The 21,098-nt window shown below is 47.4% G+C and overlaps 1 protein-coding gene and 1 long non-coding RNA gene across 9 annotated transcripts; one reads left to right on the top strand and one right to left on the bottom strand.

Moving 5' to 3' along the window:
- Positions 1-4,867: 4,867 nt before the first annotated feature.
- On the bottom strand, positions 4,868-13,618 carry LOC141425874 (uncharacterized). Of its 6 annotated transcripts, none has more exons than XR_012451066.1 (4): positions 13,534-13,618; positions 12,631-12,794; positions 11,679-11,758; positions 4,868-7,566 (listed from the first exon to the last, which is right to left on the bottom strand). It is a non-coding gene; the product is annotated as an uncharacterized lncRNA (long non-coding RNA). The 6 variants fall into 6 exon arrangements; XR_012451069.1 differs by having other exon boundaries at positions 12,631-12,755; positions 13,524-13,597; XR_012451068.1 differs by having other exon boundaries at positions 13,524-13,586.
- Positions 13,619-13,651: 33 nt separating this feature from the next.
- Positions 13,652-18,904, top strand: Arsa (arylsulfatase A). Of its 3 annotated transcripts, none has more exons than XM_074084783.1 (9): positions 13,652-13,763; positions 14,240-14,491; positions 14,681-14,921; positions 15,039-15,257; positions 15,332-15,501; positions 15,800-15,924; positions 16,000-16,127; positions 16,370-16,472; positions 16,575-18,904. In XM_074084783.1, exons 2-9 carry the CDS (start codon positions 14,274-14,276, stop codon positions 16,895-16,897), a joined length of 1,527 nt encoding a protein of 508 aa, XP_073940884.1. In that variant the 5' UTR covers positions 13,652-13,763; positions 14,240-14,273; the 3' UTR covers positions 16,898-18,904. The 3 variants fall into 3 exon arrangements, with proteins under 3 accessions (XP_073940884.1, XP_073940883.1, XP_073940885.1); XM_074084782.1 differs by having other exon boundaries at positions 13,672-13,919; XM_074084784.1 differs by having other exon boundaries at positions 13,672-13,919; positions 16,588-16,775.
- Positions 18,905-21,098: the final 2,194 nt, after the last annotated feature.

Genomic DNA, 21,098 nt, shown 5'->3' with positions numbered 1-21,098 from the left:
TTTAAATCCACATGTCAAAATGGTAGTGGTTCATTTAGTCTGGGTCCCAATGACTATATGGAGCAGAAAGTATCCCCCCCATTATTCCTTGTATTGCCCCTTTTTGCCTGGCCTACAGCAGTCAACCACCCCAGAGCTTCTCAAGAGTATTACTGTGATCTCCCTTCCTTTCCACAGTACACCCCTTAATGTCTTGGTGAGGGTTGTCCTCCAGGCCTTCTCAAGGGATAATGAGAGGACATTGTGAAGCAGATGAACCACAGTACATGTCTGCTCTTCCAGTCTTTGGATGACTTTTTCTCCATTAAATCAAGGAGTTTCTAATATTTCACCTTCATTCTCACAGCTGTGAACCCTGCTTTTAATTACCAAACAGCTTCTCTCAGGCATTCTACCTGCCCTTCAAATCCAAAACTCTGTGGTAATTGCATCAATCCACTTGATTTAGGACTATATTACTCAAGTATCCATTCCTTAGGACTGTGAACAAGATTTGCAAATTGATGCAATTATTTTTATGTTCTACTCTTCTCTTCTTGAACTTATTTTAAATGGCTCTTGCCCTGTCCTAGAAGACTGAGGTGTGACCTAGCCATGGTTCACTTCTCAGCCCTTTCATTCTTCAGGCCCTTGGACCTGTGTGATCTAAAATGGCAGCTGCCCCTCAGCCCAGCCTGTCCATAGCTGCCCTGGGCTCTGCATAGCAATTCCTGGCTGCTGTTGATGCCAGGTCTAGTGTCTGCTGTCTGCAGTCACTTTGAAGCCTGGATCTGATCAAAAAGCTCCTCCTCATGAGTTTCATTTAGCTTCTTGAAAGCATTGGAAAAGAACCTGGTTGAGACAGAACCAGTATCCCTGATAAAATGCTTACAGAATTTTGTGAACTATGTTGGTAGGACTTGCCCTTGGGACCGAGTTATTTGCCCAGCTGGCTGTCTTTAACAGGTCAAGTGATCCGTTATCAGAAGTTATTTCCGTGTCTATTCTGACAGTGATTCTTCTTCCTTCCCTGAATCTGAAGGGGCTCCCAGGGCTTCCCCTTGCGTTCAAGATAATAACAAAACACACCTCCTGCTCAAAACTCAACTGAAAAGTTGTCTTCAGCAGTCTTCTCACTTCACCTTGCTAGGCAGGTGCGCTACCACTTAGCCACTCCACCAGCCCACATCTCCACATTGTTGCCCAGATAATCTCCATCAGGCCTCTGTTCTCAGCTACAATGCTCCCTGTTCTGGGAGAACCATCCTGTCTGGTGGTTCTCATTGACCTTTCCAGCACCACCTATCTCAGCATCTACACAGTGACAGTGACATTATGAAGCAGGCCATAGGGATAGGGGAGGTGGAGGCCTGCTGGGGATGCTTCATGTCCTGGGTCCCTAGGTCAGCTGATATAAGAACAGGGGCAGAATTCCTTCTCCAATGCCAGTGTTCCCACTGATGCTGCTCAGCCAGCCTACATCCCCAATGCAGAGGCCTGTCCCATCCTTTTTCATGATGCAGAAAGAAGAGACCTGCCACTTATTGCAAGGCACCTCTCTCAACTGTAGGTGGTTGTCCCAAATTAGCTATGCCCCAGGTGGCCAGAACCACTTCCCAAACCCCAGCAGGCTGCTTCCAATTGGGGCTGTGTTGATGCAGAAAAAGAACTCACATTTCCAAAAGACAGGTTGGCCTGTAGGGTGCAGCTTTGAACAAACAGAGCTGCCGCAGCAGATGCACCCCCTTCCCCAGGCCTGAGGTCAGGGTTGTGTCGAGGCAGCCTTCAATGTGCCCACACCTGAGGGACTTCCTGAAGGAGGGGATGTGCCCACCATTTGCATAACATCACAACTCCACTTGGCTCCCCAGAGAATAATGGGCAGGTCCTAGGGTAGTTCCCAGCTTGCTCTTGAAAGAGAAGAAAGTGCTTTGGTTGACTCCTTTTAAATTCCAATTCACAGTGCCAACCAGCTGTGAGAGCTCCAATTACAGGTTCTAAGATTTCTGGGCCACAGAGGAACTTTCTGTCCTCACTCCAGATAGGAGGGCCAGGAGAACTCTAATACACATCCCTGCACAGGCTTGAATGTGATACTAAGGGGATCACTTGCTGGAAACACACACACACACACACACACACACACACACACACACACACACACACACACAGAGTCAGCCTTGGGTCCCTCATCTTGGAGTTTTCATGTTCATCATGAAAATGCTGGGCAGAACTGGGCTTCGGTGAAAGTAGAGTCCTGGTCCCTCTACCCTGGACCCTGGTCTGGAGGCCAGGATCCTGACTACTTCCTCCCTAGCTGCAGTTAGTGATCATGTGGCAGGAAGGCAGGGAAGGGGAAGAGAGATTAATGAGTGCTACAGTGGAACAAAGAAAAACTGGAGTTGGAGAATGTTACCTGGAGACCAGAGAAGAGTCACCTTGCCCCAGAGGGTAAAACACCCAATGAAATAACATGTGGTTATGTATGGAACAAGATTTACTCCCCCATCTCTGTAACCTGCTCTAAATGGTATATAAGGAAAGCCCCCTTTGTTCTTGGGGCTCAGCCTTTGGACTTGAGTCCACTGAGTCACTGCCAGCTTGCTTAATAAACTTGCTTCCCAAAAGTTTTGGTGCCCTCTCAGTCTCTGTCTGAGCCCTCCTGCAACATTTCTGGGGGCCCACCTGGGATTTGAAGGGTGGTGTTTTCACCTCCTTGTCACTGGCTCAATGTCCCCGGCCCACTGGGAGGGTCACCCCTGCGAGGCACCACCAGACCTGTGTTGATCCAGGGGAGGGAGCCTCTCTCCCAGTGAGCTGAGGAGGCACAATTTCTGGTTGCACAACGGAACCTGGAAAGGCTCAGGAACCAACCTGGGAGCCCCGCTCATCTGACTAGTAAGAATCTGGGTTCAAATTCAGGCCTGCCTCAGGAGGCAGAAGGGGAGTCTGATAAACTCTCAAAAGGCATCCTAGTAACCACCTTTTTGGGGGTGAGACCGTGTCTTTCAGGTTCAGGGAGCAGAGTGGAAGTACTGTGCTGTGTGAGAGTGTGTGAAACTGTGAGTTTGAGACATAGCCTGGTTACAAAGCGAGTGCAGTGTCCTAATCCATGCGTCTGTGGTGAACTCATATGGTCTAGGGTGAGCCCTAACAGGGCCTCCAGTCTGGGGCTTATATGGACTAACTATGGGCAAAAGATGTGTAAATGGGGAAGTGAGTGGTATTATTTGTTTTCCCCTAGGTGCCAGAAAGGAGAACCCCATACCTCCTCTCCACAGCCCTTATCCCTACCGTCTTTATCTCTGTCTAGGCGTCTGGCAAATGGGAGGAATGGGAGGAGGTCAGAGTAAGAATATCCCTCTAGAATGCATGCTTAACAACTTTAAGAGGGGATTTAATAGAGATTACAGAGTCAAACTGACTCCTGGCAAGCTTAGAACCTTCTGAGAAAGACTGGCCTGCTTTTGGTGTAGGATGGCCCTCAGAGGGGTCATTAGATAAAGCAGTCAATAGTGGTTGTAGGGGAGCCTGAAACACCCACATGGCTCCTTATATTGACTGCTTGCAGGATGCAGTCCTCAATCAGCCCACATGGCTGAAGTCCCACCTAGAAAAAGCATGTAGGGTTATGGTAGCCAGAGCTCCCAGATGAGCCCCTAGAAATGTTGCAGGAGGGCTCAGAGACTGAGAGGGCACCAAAACTTTTGGGAAGCAAGTTTATTAAGCAAGCTGGCAGCGACTCAGCAGACTTGAATCCAAAGGCTGAACCCTGAGAACAAAGGGGGGCTTTTCTTATATACCATTTAGAGCAGGTTACAGAAAGACCTGCTCTTTCTGGTAGCAGGAGGATGGGGAGGGGGGAGTAACAGCTTGTCCCATACATAATCACATGTCATTTCATTAACCACTCTAACCTCTGGGGCGAGGTGACTCTTCTCTGGTCTCCAGGGAACATTCCCCAACTCTGTTTTTCCTTTGTTTTACTGTAGCACTCTTAAGCTCTCTTCCCCTCCCTGCCTTCCTGCCACAATCAGGGAGTCTTTCCCCCTTGGGTGCTTAGATCCTGCTCTTCCTAGGGCCAAAGGTCTCAGAGAGGAACCCTAGCTTGTGGGGCAACCCAAGGTCAAGAATCTAGCCAGGGAACTGTCCTGGGGGTCATATCCTGAGGGAGATTTGCCCCAGGGGAACTACCAAGTGTGTAGGGGCTGATAGTGGGTGCTATGGGAAGGTGAAGGTCCAGTTACCGCACTAACCTGGAGGTACTGAGGTACAGTGAGTGAAGTGCATACCTTTCCACCTTCTGAGGCACTTAAACTGAAAAGCCTGTTTATCATTTCTACTTGACACCTAAACAAACTGGGGACCAAAACCATTAAGTCTAAGGCTGTCCAGAGAGGAAGTTAGGAAACCATCATGTCCTAAGAAGGGCTCCTCACCACTAATATACAAAGTTAGACTACAACTGGACCCCACCCCTCACCAACAATTCTCCTACCTCAAACACCATCAACATATGCGGGACTTCACGGATCACAAACAAACCTCCACCACCTAAGATACCACACACACACACACACCACCTCAGACACCACACTGAGACACACCCTACCTCAGACACCTCACACAAACATACCCTGCCTGACACCTCACACACAAACCCACATCAGACACCACTCACACACACCTCACCTCACACACACACACCCTGCCTCAGACACCTCACTCACACACACCCCACCTCAGACACCTCACACACACACACCCCATGTCAGACAGCACTCACACACCACCTCAGACACCTCACACCCACACACATCCCACCTCAGACACTTCAGGCAGACTGTTGTGGGAAATTACGAGCTGAGATACGGGACACTGAGGCAGATTAGCAGGAAGCAACATTTTATTGTGCTGGCACAGACCCAGCGGACTCCTGTCCAAAGGCTGAGCCCCAAGAACAAAGAGGTCTCACCTTACATACCCTTGCAAACAGGTTACAGAAGCAGAAAGCAAAGCTCAACCCACTTGTGGCTGCATGTGACTTTATTGGCTGTTTCATTTCCCCAGTGCTATGTGACCTTCATGCTTCAATTCTTTTAAGTTTTATCTCTCTGCTCTGCCATCCCCTCCCGGTCTCGTCAGAACAGTCTATTGTTTTTTTTTCTGCTCCCCCTTTCCTGCTACATTATTCCCCTCTTTGATGCTTGGACCCACCCAGGGTCAAAGAGCATCATCTTGATCTAGGGGATTGTATTTCCATAGCATCATTACATGCACAGCCATTTTCCTTTCTATTATGGCCTCCATATTAGTCCTGATAGACCGTAGCACCAGGGAAGGCAGACAGAGCAATATTAAGCATGCTTCTAGGATTAGGCCCATTACCCTTATCAGAGTTTTGAATCCACCTAAGGCAGAAAACCATCCCCCAAACAGGTCATTGGCATCCCATGCTCTCTAAGTCTGGACAGGACATGGGCAAGATTTCTCATTTTGTCTGTGATTTTTTTTTTTAATCGATCTGTAAGCAGCAGTTGTTTAGGTTAAACTTTTTATAAGCTCCTTTTTCAGAAGCCAGCAAATAGTCTAAAGCCAAATGGTTCTGATAGATGGCATTGCACATCTCAGTGCTTTGTCAGCAAATTGAGAGCTCTGGCTGTTTTATTAGTTATAATTTTAACAATAGCCTGTAACCTGATTATGCAATTGAGCATACATGTAAGGGTGCAATAGCCCCCAAGGCCCATTTTCTGCCCAAGTGGCAGGCCATTTGTCATCTTTTCAATTGCCAATTTGTAGGGCACCCCGTTTTGTCTATTTTATATATATATATATATATATATATATATGTATGTATATGGACTCCCAGTTCTTTTTACCTTGTCTGAGGGGAAGCAGGAAAAAGGATGGTCTGATTGAGCCTAGTATGTAAGACCCAAATCAACTACTAGGTAGCACTGTATAAGCTTGCTTCCCACAGATCAAATATAGCCCCCTGGGTGCTTGCGATCTGTTTGCAGTAAGATTGTCCCAAGCTCTCCTGAAATTAGAGAAGCTGGCCAGTGGGTGGGGCTGGGGTTTTGTATGGTTAAGATTTCCCCATCAATGGGTGTGTTGGGCAGTGTCACTGTAAAACTTCTCTCCTAAAGTTAAATCCCCCACTGAGGTGGAGAATTGGCCTTCTGGGCGGGAGATACAATAATTTTCAATGATGGAAGTTTTTAGGAGCCAGATGCCTTTCCTGTGTTTTGGAAAAGCACTCTCAGTACAAGACTCTTGTGGGTTCACCTCCCTTGCTTCCCAAGGCCAATAGTCTCCTATGTTGGTCTCCCCACAAACATAGCATGAAGTGACATTCAGTGTCTGGGCTATAGACTCAACCAGTGAGAGGAACAAGTTTTTAGCTTTGGCAGAGATGTAAAATTCATTCCTCATTTCCTCATAAAAGGAGTGAAAAGCTTGGTATGAGGAACTCTCATGGGTAATTACTAATTTGAGGTGTATCAGAGTCCAGGGTCAAGGCCCTTATGTCAGTTACATGTCCCTCTGTCCAATCAAATGGCTTAAGTACAGTGAAATTTTCAAGATTACAGGTCCCAGGAGTGCAGTTTGGGGCAGCTGTCCTCTTGTGAAGGAGGGCTGCATGTTTTATCCTTTCCATGTAGCCCATGAAACACAACTCTAATAATGGCAATAATAAGAACCTACATCATCACATGGCCAAGAGTTGTCTCTCCTGCACATATACTTTCCATTGGATGTATAGGCTCTCTCCCAAGTTAGGCCCCCACAGTCACAGCCTTTACCTTTACATCCATCCTGGTCTATGGCCGCACATGCATCAAAGAGCAATGACACTGGTTTATCAGGGTTAAACACCTGGGTGCTGCTAACGAGGATGCCCTGGATCTCTAAAGTGGGGTTGAAGCAGATATGCTGATTACCATGGGAGCACACTAGATAAGTGGTAAGGTTGTGAGTGCATGACCCAAAGACAGAGTCTGCACAAGAATAGTAAATATGGAAAAGCGAAGTCCTAGTGACAACATTTCCTGTGCAAGTAGTATGCATACATTGGGTCACAGGAGGGCTCTGGGACAATGAAGGGAGACCATATCAGTAACAATAAACAGTAATGATGCATCCTGCCCAAAAGAGATAGAAGAGAGCTAATAAAAGCCTTTCATCGTGAATCCAATCAGCAAGAGTGGTTTTTGCCAAACCTATGGCGAAGACTAGGGTGAGAACTACAGCAACAGATACCGACAAGGAGTGACAATACACTTACAGTGAAATAACTGGTGTGGAAAACAGTTCACTTGTCCCGTTGGAGAGTTGACTCCTCAAGCTTCTGCCATGCGTAGACTAGTCAGCTTCCCAGGGTGACCAGAGCAGGGCAGTTGTTCTGCCGTTCTTGGTCCCCTGTTGTTTCCTGGGAAGCGGAGTCCTGCCGAGGAGGAAGGGAGCTCAGGTTCTGGAGGGTGATCCTACACAGTGAAGCTGGATCAGGGATGCATTCCCACTGGAGAGAAGCTGGCTTGACTCAACTGTGGTAGATCCAAAGAGCAATCTCTGCTACTTTAACTGTAGTGGGGACAGACAAGACAACAAACAACAAAAGGGCCCCTCTAATGGGATTTTAATGGTTGGACATTTGATTCTTTTACCCAGACAATGTCTTTTGCTTTTTTTTTTTTCAACTGAGTAGAATTACCATGGCAACAATATACTATCAGTATATATGTCCAAGAAAATGCATTATTTTAAAAAAAGTTAAAACTACCATCTTTTAAGTATCAAAAGACATGTTTAGAGCCAGTAAAAATAGTCATTTTGTCTCTAAGTAGAAGACCCTGTGTAAAAAAATATGAGTTTGTATCTGGCTTTAATGCCAGATAGCCACACATGTATAAGAACCATTTTCTCAATCCTCTCAGCCTTGGTTATTTTTGAGAGATCTGGCATGAATGACTCCATTTGAACTTTGATGGCATTCCCCCTTTGTCTCCAAACTATCTCTGAGCAGTCTCCTCTGAAGCTCTGTCTCCCATCCAAGTACTAATCAGGCCCGACCCTGACTTAGCTTTTGACACCAGATGAGATTGGGCATGTTTAGGGTGGTATGGCCTCAGACTGAAGATCTTTCTTGATTGGTCATTTTCTTTCTTTCTCATGAGAATTTGTTCTTTTCTGGATTTTGTTTGTTTGTTTGGTTTTGGTTCCATGTAGGGGGAAATAATGAGCAGATCAGGTGGGAGTTAGTGCCAACTAGATCCTCTTGGCCAAATTTAAGCAAAAAAGAGTCTTAGAAGGAGTGGCTCTTAGGCAATAGGCTTTTAGACAAGGACAATATAAAACAAAACCCAACAAAAGCAGATGTCTAAAAAGTTAACCTGGTTGACAAATAAGCACTTATTAGAGTCAATATTTACGGACTTGAGTGTAAATGCCCCAGAAGGATCAGAACTGTAGTGACAAAAACTTAAAAGAGTCGTGGTTAAAATTTTGATGGACAATTTAGCAACTAACAGAACAGTATATCAGTACCATTAACTTTTGTTATCGTGTTTATCTAAATTTTGTATTGTAGAAGGCTTGATATACTTGAAAAACATAAGTATATTTAGTATAAGGAACCAGAAATAGCATCATAGCTCTATAGAGGTTATATATACATATTAGTTTAGTTGTTGTTGAGGTAAAACCTTAGATTTTTATCAGTTGTGAGGGGGGAAAACAGTTTTAGTAAACCCAAATAGCCCAGTCACGGACACATATAGGGTATCGACTGTATTAGAATTACCCAAGACAACAGTTGTTTAACTATGAGGTCATCTAGAAAATTTTATATAAACTGTTAGAAAATAAGAGGCATGGAAGAGGCAGAGAGATGGCTCAAACACCAATACAGGGTTTATTATTTAGGCAGGATCCCTGTGTAGGGGGATCCCAGCAAGACAGCTAGAGCCCACTGTCATACACAGGCTTGGGCTAGATATAGGGGGGGCTAGTGGAAAAGTATCAGGAAGGTCACTAAGGGATACTGTTGCTGGGCAACCAAGAAAGATAAGTTGTAGTTAGGTCTCTGTGTGCCCAACTGTCCTTGGCAGCCATCCGGGGAGATAAAGGTTAACAATTGTCTCTTTGTCAGTCTTTGGGGTTGAGTGGGGAGTTTCTAGTAAGCCATCTGCAAGAGGGGAGGGGATATGGTCCTAACATGGCTGTCATCATTATTACCCCAACATAAGCCAACTCTTAAATGAACATGACTCAGTTACCTTAGTAGTTAAAACCCTGACAAAAATCACCAGAGAACACAGGTAAATATTTATGGGGACTAAGCATGGAGTTAGGAAACCTAATGACCAAGAATCATGGCTCAGATGTTGATAAGGGATCACATCCCTTATCATTAACAGATTAACAACATTAACAGATGGTTCATGACACAGCAAGATCTCCTCTACCTATAGTCAATGGAGCTCCCCTAAAATAATAGGTCCAACTTGGCCATCTCAGGCCAAAAATTTCCTCTGCCTGACATGTGGAAGGAGTAGGACTAACATTTCCACTCTGTTGATTCCAATAAAAACTGGAGGTCTTGACTTTCAGTGTAGTGCTCCTTTTTGAGTTTTTATTTTTTATCCTATCTGGAGGGTTCACTTTGGCTTTTTTGTTTGTTTGTTTTACATAAGTAAATTTGTCTCAACCCTCATTATCAGTATAGCAGTACTCCCTGTGCTCAGCTGCCTATTGTCTCTGTGTTTTAATAAACTCTTGTTGTCTTGACAAATTTGTGGATTAACCTGTAGCACCAAAAATTTTTGACAGATATCCTGACAAAACAAATAACATTTTAAGACAGTTTTTGTAAATATTAAGAATAGTATTTTTAAGATAGTCTTGTTATGAGCTTAGAGAATTAAGTTTTAGTTTAACATCAGTACATTAAATTTTGACCTTATAAAACCTTTAATGTAACTGGATTTTAGTCAACTTAATCACTTACATAAGCATTTATAAGCTCTATCCTTTTATGACACCTTACTCTGTACCTTTATGACAACTTATTTTGTATTCACTGGGGGAGCTTGTCTTTATCTTTTTTTTAAATTTAAAAGTATTTTTAATCCTTTTATTTTAAAAACCATATCTTTAATATCACATCTATATGATATATATATGTTACTTGTTGAAATTAACTTATAAAACCTTTTAACTTAGAACTTTATATTTGTATGGAAAAAACCAGAAAGCAACCTTAAAATTATTTTTTGTATAAAAACAACTTACAGAAAGCCCTTTTGTTAATAGACCCATGTATTATAAGAGAGAATTAAATCCCAGATTTTATTTATGACAGAATCTAACAGGCTAAGGTCATTTTTTAACTACCCAAGTTTTAAGATTTCTGTTGCAAGACATGGTGAGACTCCATCCTGTTTTAGCTGCCAGCAGCTGGCCTCTTAGATCACCAGAAGCCATCAGCATCCTACAACTTCAGGCCAGGCAGCTGCCAGAGCTAAAAGCCTGAGCCTACCTTTACTTGCCTCAAAGGAACAGGTCTTCCCAGCATGCAGCCTTGGGATATGGTTACTGGTGCTAAAACCCTGGCATCACTGCCACCTGTCCCTTGGGACTTGGAGGTGTCCCATTTATACCTGCAACTCTAAGACCATACCCACCAACACCATGAGTCCCCACTCCACCAGCACCTTCCCTGCATGATGTGGGGACACTCCCATCAATGTTCTGGAGCCTCAGGACCACAGATACCAAAGGCACAAATGTCAGTGTCACCCATACTTACTCTGCAGGACTCAGTCTTTTCCATATCTTGCATCTCTAGAAACATGGATACCAGCCCTCTAATGGTACCAGCACATGCCTTGTGGGATCTAAGGAAAGTATCCTCCACAGCTTACAGTTTTGATATACAGCTGATGCTGCCAAGCCCCAAAATCACCCATACTTGTCTTTCCTGTCACCGTAGGACCTGGGTGAATACTTCACCATGTTTCAAGGGACATTAACATTACATGACAAGCCCTAGGTTCATTCACAGTCACCCCATAGACAGGGAAAGACTGTTTTGCATCCCACAAACATGAACCTATTGCTACCATTTTTGCAGACCCCAATATCACTCATAATCATCCATGGGATCTAGGAAATGAGTCCTAGAACTAGTTGCAGAACTATGGTTCTATACTATAGCTCCACATCCCACACAACCAAGACCATGACTGTTACCATCATATGTCCCAGTGACATTAGGCTTGACTTTGTGGGGCTGAAAGGACATGAGCTTTTTGCAAGTCTATGTCAACTACAAAGTAGTATAACTACTGTGATGAATTACTGCAGTGTAGACTATTGAGGTATCCATAGAGGCTGCTAACATCAACTATAGCTGAAGATATCACACAGAGGCTACATATTTGGGCTCACATATAACCAAAGCTAAAGTACCTACCACTGACTCCAAATATCCCATCTAAATGAAAAAATCTTTTTCCACATAAGTTGCTGCACAAAGTTGGAAGAAGAAACTCTTACACCAGATGTGCAGACATCAAAGCAGGAACATAAGAAACATGAAAAAAGGACACCTCACAGAAACACAGTAGTCCTCCAGAAATACATACTCGCTTGAAGGAAATCTAAGAAATGCCTGATAAAGAAACCAAACTAACCTCACTCAGAAAGATGTTCTCCAATTCCATCCATTTACCAGCAAATGATAACATTTCGTTCTTCTTCATGGCTGCATAAACTTCCATTGTGTATAGATACCAAAAAAAAAAAAAAAAAAAAGATTTCTGTTGCAGACTGTAGCCTTTCTTTTTTTTTCCCTCTCTCTTCTGGTCTAAGCCAGAGTGTTAACCCCTGAATGCCTGAATCCTACTGAGACTTCATTGAAATAAGTTTGAAAACCTGTTTTCTTAAAAGTAGCAGAACAGAGTAATGTTTTTTTTAAATTTACTTTATAATAAGAACCATCCTCAAAATGGTTACATATTTAAATGTAAAAAGTTTAAGTAGTTTGTAACAGAGATCTTTAAAACAAACACCCTGGTTTTTTGTTACTTTGAATATATTAGCCTTATAACAGCAGTTTAAGAACCATTTTGAAGATGCTTACATATACACACATACACACACACACACACAAACACACACATAAAAGTTTTATAAATCAAATATGCCAGGAAAAAATGTCAACTTAAGTGTGCAGAAGATGAGCTGAAATTCCAGGAGCAAATTAAATTTTGCCCAGTGCTTTAAAAAAATTTACACACACACAATTAGAGTGCACGCTTAAAAAAAAAAAGAAAGAAAGAAAGAAAGAAACCATTTAAATTATACCCAGAGGGCTATCTGGTGGAATGGTGGATGATGCATCTGTTCTCTTGGGAGTCTCCCCCTTTGGAACTGAATTCTTTGTTATCCATCCCTTAATCTCAGTCATGACTATTTCCCAGGAAAAACTCAAACCCCCATTAACTCTCAGAGGTGTCTTACACACTTTTGTATAGCACAGTACTTCGGCCCGCTCCCCCAACATGAGACAAAGCTTCACCCCAAAAGGCAGTTACTATTGGTCTCTGGGAGGTGACAGGTCTGAATTTGAACTCGGGTTCTTACCAGTCTGAGGAGCGGTTCTCCGAAGTTGGTTCCTGCGCCTCATCGGGCTCCCTAGTGCATCTGAGGCCCTCACCCCAACTCCCCAGGAGGACGAATCCCCTCCAGATCAAGCTGTCCGTTGGCGCCTGGTGGAAGGGAGGTGATAACTCACCCCCTCTGCAATCCTGGCAAACAAGCCCCCAAGAAATGTTGCAGGAAATTACAAACTGAGATACAGGACACTGAGGCAGATTAGCAGGAAGCAACATTTCATTGTGCTGGCTCAGACCCAGCGGACTCCTGTCCAAAGGCTGAGCCCCGAGAACAAAGGGGTCTCACCTTACATACCCTTGCAAGCAGGTTACAGAAGCAGAAAGCAAAGCTCAACCCACATATGGCTGCACGTGACTTTATTGGCTATTTCATTTCCCCAGTGCTATGTGACCTTCATGTTTCAATTCTTTAAGTTTTCTCTCTCTGCTTTGCCATCCTCTCCCTGTCTCATTGTCAGAACACAGGCTGTTTTCTGAAATCCGCCCCCCCCCAACCCCTCCTTTCCCTGCTACAAAACCAGCCAGCATGGCAACTCCTGCAATGGAAAGCTGAGGCATCAGGATTGCGAGTTCCAGTCTACTCTGGGCTACCTATGGAGACCTGTCTCAAAAGCCAAAAATCAAGTAACCACAAAAACCAGACACACCCCACCACACTCCATTTCAAACTCCAAGCACACGTGAAGGGGAAGAATTTGCTCTCTCCTGTTTCACGAAAGCTGCAGCTCCTCCGGCTCCTCGGTTTTTCCCCAACACCCTGGAGGCTCAGGTGTTTTCAATAAGCACCCACACTCCTCCCAACTCTGGAGGTCAGGGTAGCCCCAGTCACCCCTCCCCTGGGAGGCCCAGCTCTGGAGTTACCCAGTCTCACCCCGCGGCCACGCACGAGCCGGGAGCCAACCGGCGCAGACCCGGCCGAGCGAGCGCGCGCAGCCCCGCCCCTGCCGGCCCAGTGACAGCCTTGGCCCGGCTCCGCCCACCGCGGCCCCGCCCCCGCGCGTCCCGCGCCACCCAGCATCACGGGACTGCCTGAGGCGGAAGCGCCCGCTGGGGACACCTCGGCTCTGAACAGCCCTTGGCCCACTGCGCCCGAGGCCGCGGGTCGGTTTCGTGTGATTTCTGTCCTCGACCCCAGGCCTGGTCAGGGCCTCTAGGCGAACAGGGTCAGATCCCCAGGCCTGAGCCTGAAGGTGTCCTGGTCCTTGAGGGTCTCTGGGGAGTGGCACCCCAGGCCTCGGGCCCCCCAGCTTCTGTCAGGTTCGCTGGGGCTTCCGGAAGTGGGCTGTCCCATCGGAGTATTTGGGTCTAAGGTCTCAAGGGAGGATAGTGTCAGAGTCAGGGCCTGGGGTCTCAGAGGAGGGGAGGGTCAGGGTCAGGGCCTGGGGTCTCAGAGGAGGGGAAGGTCAGGGTGAGGGCCTGGGGTCTCAGGGGAGGGGAGGGTCAGGGTCAGGGCCTGGGGTCTCAGAGGAGGGGAGGGTCAGGGTCAGGGCCTGGGGTCTCAGGGGAGGGGAGGGTCAGGGTCTGGGCTTGGAGGCTAGGGGGGAGAGTGCTGGAGTCACTTTGTCTTCCTTTCCAAGGGTCTCTGGAGACGGGCCCATCTGTACTTGTGCCATGGGGGCACTCTGGGCACTCTCTCTGGCCTTGGCTTCAGGCCTGGCCACTGCCAGACCACCTAACATTATTCTGATCTTTGCTGATGACCTCGGCTATGGAGACCTGAGTTCCTATGGGCACCCTAGTTCCACCACCCCCAATCTGGACCACCTGGCTGCAGGGGGGATGCGGTTCACAGACTTCTATGTTCCTGTGTCTCTGTGTACACCCTCCCGGTGAGTGAGAGGCCTTCACCCTATTCCTAACCCTTCCTGTCCCATTCCTCTCAGATTCACTGTGGGTTACATTGGGAGAGGAAGGGATCTGTCTCTCTATGGGGAAGTCTGTGTTTCTTCCTCCTGTTTCTCCATTCCTCCCTCTGTTCATCTCTGTGGGACTTATGTGTTCTGTGACTTGTCCTACAGGGCTGCCCTCCTGACTGGCCGGCTCCCTGTTCGGATGGGCATGTACCCTGGAGTCCTAAGGCCCAGCTCCCGGGGGGGCCTGCCCCTAGAGGAGGTGACCCTGGCTGAGGTCCTTGCTGCCCACGGTTACCTTACAGGGATGGCTGGCAAGTGGCACCTTGGGGTGGGGCCAGAGGGGGCCTTCCTGCCCCCGCATCAGGGCTTCCATCGATTCCTGGGCATCCCATATTCCCACGATCAGGTACAAACCACCGAGGCCCTCAGCTGCCCCACCACCACATCCAAGCCCCCTAACCCTTGACCCTTCCCTATCCCCACCCTACAACCCAGATTCCTCACTGCAGCTGCCCCTCCCTAGGGCCCCTGCCAGAACCTGACTTGCTTCCCGCCGGCTACCCCTTGCGATGGTGGCTGTGACCAGGACCTAGTTCCCATCCCACTGTTGGCCAACCTAACTGTGGAGGCTCAACCCCCCTGGCTGCCTGGACTAGAGTCCCGCTATGTGGCTTTCTCTCGAGATCTCATGGCTGACGCCCAGATCCAGGGTCGCCCATTCTTCCTGTACTTCGCTTCCCACGTGAGTGACCCTGGTACCACCCTCCTGACTGTCTGAGACCCCAACCCAGTGCTGACTCCAGTCTTTGCCCCCAGCATACCCACTACCCTCAGTTCAGTGGGCGCAGCTTCACAGGGCGCTCAGGCCGCGGGCCATTTGGAGACTCCTTGATGGAGCTGGATGCAGCTGTGGGGGCCCTGATGACCACTGTGGAAGACCTGGGGCTGCTTGAGGAGACACTGGTCATCTTCACTGCAGACAACGGGTACGAGCCAGGGCAGGAGATACTCATTGCTCTTACATAGACCAGGGCCCTGGAGTTCTTCCACCCTAGTTGCTAGCTGAGAACTTGGGGGATAACTGGATCTTAGGAGAGGCTAGCTATGTTACAGGGGCCTGACGGTCATAGACTGGGGACCAGAGGTTCACAAGGGTACTAGCAGGGCAGGAAGAGGGAAGGCATGTAGTAGTCATCCTGGGGAAGATTTATAACTTCGAAGTGTGGGGCTGGTGGTTACCAGCCCTGGGCCCCTCATTGCTGATGACCTCTTTGTGTGTCCCAGACCAGAGACGATGCGCATGTCCAGTGGCGGCTGCTCTGGCCTCCTGAGATGTGGAAAGGGAACAACCTTCGAGGGTGGTGTTCGAGAGCCTGCCTTGGCCTTCTGGCCAGGCCACATTGCTCCTGGTCAGTCCTCTGGCCGTTTCCTTGCAGACTCCTGACCCAACCTTGATAGTGCACTGAATGACCCTCTGTCCTCAGGTGTGACCCACGAGCTGGCCAGCTCCCTGGACCTGTTTCCCACCCTGGCATCCCTGACTGGAGCCCCACTGCCCAATATCACCTTGGATGGCGTTGACCTTAGCCCTCTGTTTCTGGGCATAGGCAAGGTAGGGCCAATGGCCTCTTGACCCCAGCTCCTCCACCTCATACTTGTCCTCCCCTTGGGTGAATGGGAACAGTGCCTGAGAGTCTATGCCTCACATCTCCTTTGATGAGTGGCTTCTGAGTGGTGCCACCTCTCATGTTCCTGGGTGGGCCAAAAGGAGGTGCACAGCCAGGACCTACCACAAGGGCTGATAGCTCTTAGGGATTTCTCCTATCCTATGACCCTGACTTTGCACCCCCCCAGAGCCCTCGGCGATCTCTCTTCTTCTATCCGGCCTACCCAGACGAGGTCTATGGGGTCTTTGCTGTGCGGAGTGGGAAGTACAAAGCTCACTTCTTCACCCAGGGTAACTCCTTCTCCTTGGCCTCTTCTCCCCAGACCCACTGTAGTCCAAGCCCTGGCCCCTCTTCTTGCTCTTACCTTGTGCACAGAACTGACCTCTCCCCAGGCTCTGCCCACAGCGACACCACCCCGGATGCTGCCTGCCATGCCACCAGCCCTCTGACTGCTCATGAGCCCCCACTGCTCTATGACCTGTCTAAGGATCCTGGTGAGAACTACAACCTTCTGGGGAATGTGGATGAAGCCACCCCAGAAGTCCTACAAGTGATGAAGCACCTCCAGCTGCTCAAGGCTGAGTATGATGCAGCCATGACCTTTGGTCCCAGCCAGATAGCCCGTGGTGAGGACCCCACCCTGCAGATCTGCTGCCAGCCCAGCTGTACCCCCCACCCAACCTGCTGCTACTGCCCAGACCTTGGCCAGGCCTGAGGGCACTGGCCAAGTCACAGGGGGTCCTCCAAGGCCAGCCCAAAACTCATATCCCTGCCCTCTGGGTGTGTGATGGTTCACCAACATGAAAGGGCAAGGGTGTGGAGATAGTTTGTACCTAATAATATTATAACACCAGCTGAGACTTGCAGGTGTGATAATTCATCTAGTCCTTGTAACTGTGAGGCCAGTGCCATTCCCCAGTGTTACAAATGAGGCTGTTGAGGCTCAGGGATGTTCAGGGACCTATACAAGTCCAAGGTCACTCCACCAAAAAGAGGTTGAGCTAGGATTTGAACCTAGGAAGTGTCCTAGCTCCAGCAGCTACCCCCACCCTGGTGATCTGCATGTGTCTGAGCATACATCAGCCCTAGTGTGGTCACATCCATTCACAGGAGCAACAAGTGCTTCTGTTCCAGGAACCAGTGGGGTGGAGAGGGTATGGTGGCCAGAAGTCCTAGAAGATGCAAAGCCCCAAGGAGACAGGTTTTCCCCAGGAAGAAGCATTCTTAGAGGGACAGGAGGTGGTCACCTTGATTTTCATCAGAAATCTGTCTAGAGTTGGGTGATAAGCTGTACATTCCAGGTAGGGTTAAGGGATTGGAGGCCCTGCCAGCTCATAAGAAGGTACACTAGCTACTCCTGAGACAGCCCTATGAGGCCTCAAGTAATCTCTTAAAAATTCAGTTTGGGGTCTGCTGTGTTTTGAACAAAAAATCAAATTCCTTTCTTTGACCCACCCTGCCCTCAGGCCCCAGTGCTCTCCTTGCCCCTCAGTCTTGGTGGGCTGGCCTGTTTCCTCTACCAGCTATGTTCTGCCTCTGATGTGGACCTCTGCAGAGAGGGACCTCCTGACCACCTGCTTGAGTTTGCACAGCATATTGTGCTGACATGCCCAGACATTCTAGGTGCTCCTCAGTTCTGATCACCTGAGAACAGTGCTATGTGGGTGTGCCAATACCTTTCCTTGGCAAACCATTGCCTCCCTTACTAACAGGTCCCCACTTCTTTGCAGGGAGAGGCCCCTTGACCTTGAGGAGGCAGCCTCTCTCTGATTCAGAAAGGTAATGTCCAGTCTGAGTTGGTCACAACCCGGTGATTGGTCCAGGAGTGGCATGTGACATGAGTCCTGATAGTGAAAAGTCAGGGCAGTCCTCCAGGTGAGGCTCTGACTTCAGCAGAGCAGCTGGCCCTGCAAGGACACTGTGCAGCTGCTAAACCAGCATCTCCAGCTGCCTGCTTGCAGAGCACCAAGAATAAGAAAGTAAATCCTGCCTGTTTATACTCTACTGGTGAGCTGCAAATCACATGCAGCTAAAGTGGCCTTGCTGAAATGAGACCTGAGTGGATTATGTACAGGCACTTATGCATGTGTGATTCATGGCATCATGTGTTCTGGGGCACCTCCACATTTTCCATGCAACTCTCCAATCACTTCTGATCTTGATGTGGAACTGTGCTGACCACAACTGTTATGTCTTGAGCCCTACCTACATGCACTCATCGGATTAGAGGTGGCAGATGGTGCCTCAATCCAGGGTGAGGGCAGAGGGGAACTGCAAGAGGCATGTGTCACATTGACAGCAAACCAGTGAATACCAACACCTGGGAACAGTCTGCAGGTAGCTTCTTCTGCTCCCTCTCTGAGTTAGTGTGTGCTATGTGCTTATTCCACCATGTTTATCTGCTATTCTGCACAGTGCTGGGGCAAGGTCTCCTCAGAGGAGACCTACCCAACCTTGCTTTTGCAGTGCTTATAGTCTAGCAAAGGAGATGGGATGTCAGACATATGGGATTTCAGTGCAGTAGAAGTCACTGCATTTGGAAGGGTGGGGCATGTAGGTGTTGCCTGGATAGGGACACCAGGAAACCTGGGGATGCTACAGATGTTCTCTATATTAGGAGTGGTGACTTGGGGCATACAGACGAATAAAACAAGATGTGCACAGGATTTGCATACATTATTGGCATTGCGCATTTTATACTTCAATAAAAATAAAAACCTGAGCCAGTGCTCCAGAGGAATAGTACATGGTGGGGGTGGACAATTGAGCAGTCAGGGATGCTTCTCTGTCAGCTAATATCAGAGGAGGTGTTCAAACCACCTTTTGCACCCAAGGTTGGAAAGAAAAGCCAGTCCTCCCACCCTCCCATTCCTGTTTCTCTATAATTTTTTTTTGCATGCAGAAATGCTTGTTGCTTATCATTTTAGCTGTTTAACTCAATGCACCCTCCTTAAAAGTACATGTGTGTATACTCACATGAGCACACATAAACATGAGTACACATGCACTCAGACAGACGTGCACAATATAGGTACTTATTCACACATGCAAAGCACAGACTTGTGCATACATACACAAGTATGTGCCCACACATATAGGCACAGATACAGGTGTGTGCATGCATACATGAACACGTGTTTGGACACAAATGGGTTCACACACATGCACATTAGTAGACACAAAGTTATTGTGGCATTTTAGTTATTGTGGCTCTAAATGCTGTCTGCATCCCCACATTTCCCTTTCTTGTTACTGTTGATTAGGTTTTTTGGTGGTACTAGGGTTTGAACTCAGGGACTCATGTTTGGCAGGTGCTCTACCACTTGAGCCACTCCACCAGCCCTATTTTTGTGTTGGGTATTTTCTTGAGATCTATTTGCCCGCAGCTGGTTTCAAACTGCTGTCCTCTTGATGTCTGCCTCCTGAGTAGCTAGGATTACAGACATGAACCACCAATGCCCAGTGTTACTGTTGATTTTAAAAACATCTCCATTCACCAGGCTGGTGGCTCTCCATTCTTGCAGAGAAGCTTCCTCAGGAAGTCAGCATCCTCTGAATGGAGTTGAGAGTGTTTTGAACTGGCAGAACAAAAACATGTTGGCTCCAAGGTTCCCCTTCAGATGCATCAGGAAGAGGAAATATCCAGAGCCCAAGTGACCTAACCAGACTGGCTGAAGAGGGGTGCCTACAGGGAAACTGCCTCTTCCATCCCCTCCACAACTTTTGTCCCATTTCTGTCCCTCAAGTGGCCAGAAGGGGGAGCAAAAGGGAATGTTTCATGAAATAATGTTTAAATTCATCTTTTTTCTGAATATTCTTAGTTACAGAAGTAATGCTGGAGGACACCAATCACTGGCCTAACTCTACTTTATCCCTCACTGGCTGTTTTTGCCTCTATTAACTTTTTTCCTCTTTAGATTCCAGGAATGACAGGACTGATTGAAAAACATCTTTATGAAAAGGGTCCAAAACTACTCCCAAGTAACAGTGAGCCTTATAGATCACCTCCCAAATGAGGGCTATTACTTATGATGGTGAAACCACCACGTAGCAGAAGCAATCTTAAGAACCAGATTGCTCCCCTGAAGTGATGACAGCATTAACAACTTCTCCAGAACCTCTTGCAGAACTAGAACTGAGATAATGATCAGTCAGACCACCAGCCTGAACAAGATTACTGCTGTCAGCTATGCATACCCCAACCTCCTCCTCTGTTTCCCTTTTCTATAAAATCTCAAGTTTCTGTTAGCCCCTGGAAGACTGGAGTCACTGAACTCCTTTATCTGTTCTTTTCCAGCATGGCCATGGTGATTAATTCTCTTTTCCCTACATCTCTATATCAAAGAGTTCTTTGGCTCTTTGATGGTATATTGGGACTCTAAGCCAGGGCTTTTGCCCTAAAATGTGTCCTCACCAGAGCAATCCAGACAGTCTGCTAACTTCAGTTTGGGTAGGCAATACTGCCAGGTGGGTGTCCACCTGCAGTAATGCATTCTTCGTGTAATGCAAATCATGTTTTTTGTGGAGCTACTGGGGTTTGAACTCAGGACTTCATGCTTGCAAAGCAGGCACTCTACCCCTTGACCGACATCTCCAGTCCATTTTGGTCTGGTTATTTTGGACATAGTCTTGCAAACTCTATGTCCTTGCCCCAGCTAGCCTCAAACCTTGGTCTTCCTGATTTCAGCCTCTCAAGTAGCTAGGATTATAGGTATTAGTCACCAGTGCCTGATGAAATAATATATTTCAACCCTAGGTGTTGTGCTCAACCTAACCTCACCCTTGTTGCACCGTGGACACTTAGAGGTCCTGTGACCTCTACAACCCTGGGTCTGGTGCAGGGGTAGCAGTAAAAAAGGGAGGATGCATTTACATATGTTCCCTCTAGCCTTCTTGGCTCCTTCAATGTGATGAAA

Source organism: Castor canadensis, chromosome 8 (assembly GCF_047511655.1).
Source record: "Castor canadensis chromosome 8, mCasCan1.hap1v2, whole genome shotgun sequence".
NCBI classification, from domain to species: Eukaryota; Metazoa; Chordata; class Mammalia; order Rodentia; family Castoridae; genus Castor; species Castor canadensis.
This window is presented reverse-complemented; position numbering and strand designations above follow the sequence as displayed.

What these genes read in the sequence shown, in the direction of transcription:
- Arsa (XM_074084783.1), top strand. Translation starts at nt 14,274, where the DNA reads ATGGGGGCACTCTGGGCACTCTCTCTGGCCTTGGCTTCAGGCCTGGCC. An exon ending in TCCCATATTCCCACGATCAG is followed by an intron (nt 14,922 to 15,038) that starts GTACAAACCACC and finishes GCCCCTCCCTAG; the next exon opens with GGCCCCTGCCAGAACCTGAC. An exon ending in AGCTCACTTCTTCACCCAGG is followed by an intron (nt 16,473 to 16,574) that starts GTAACTCCTTCT and finishes ACCTCTCCCCAG; the next exon opens with GCTCTGCCCACAGCGACACC.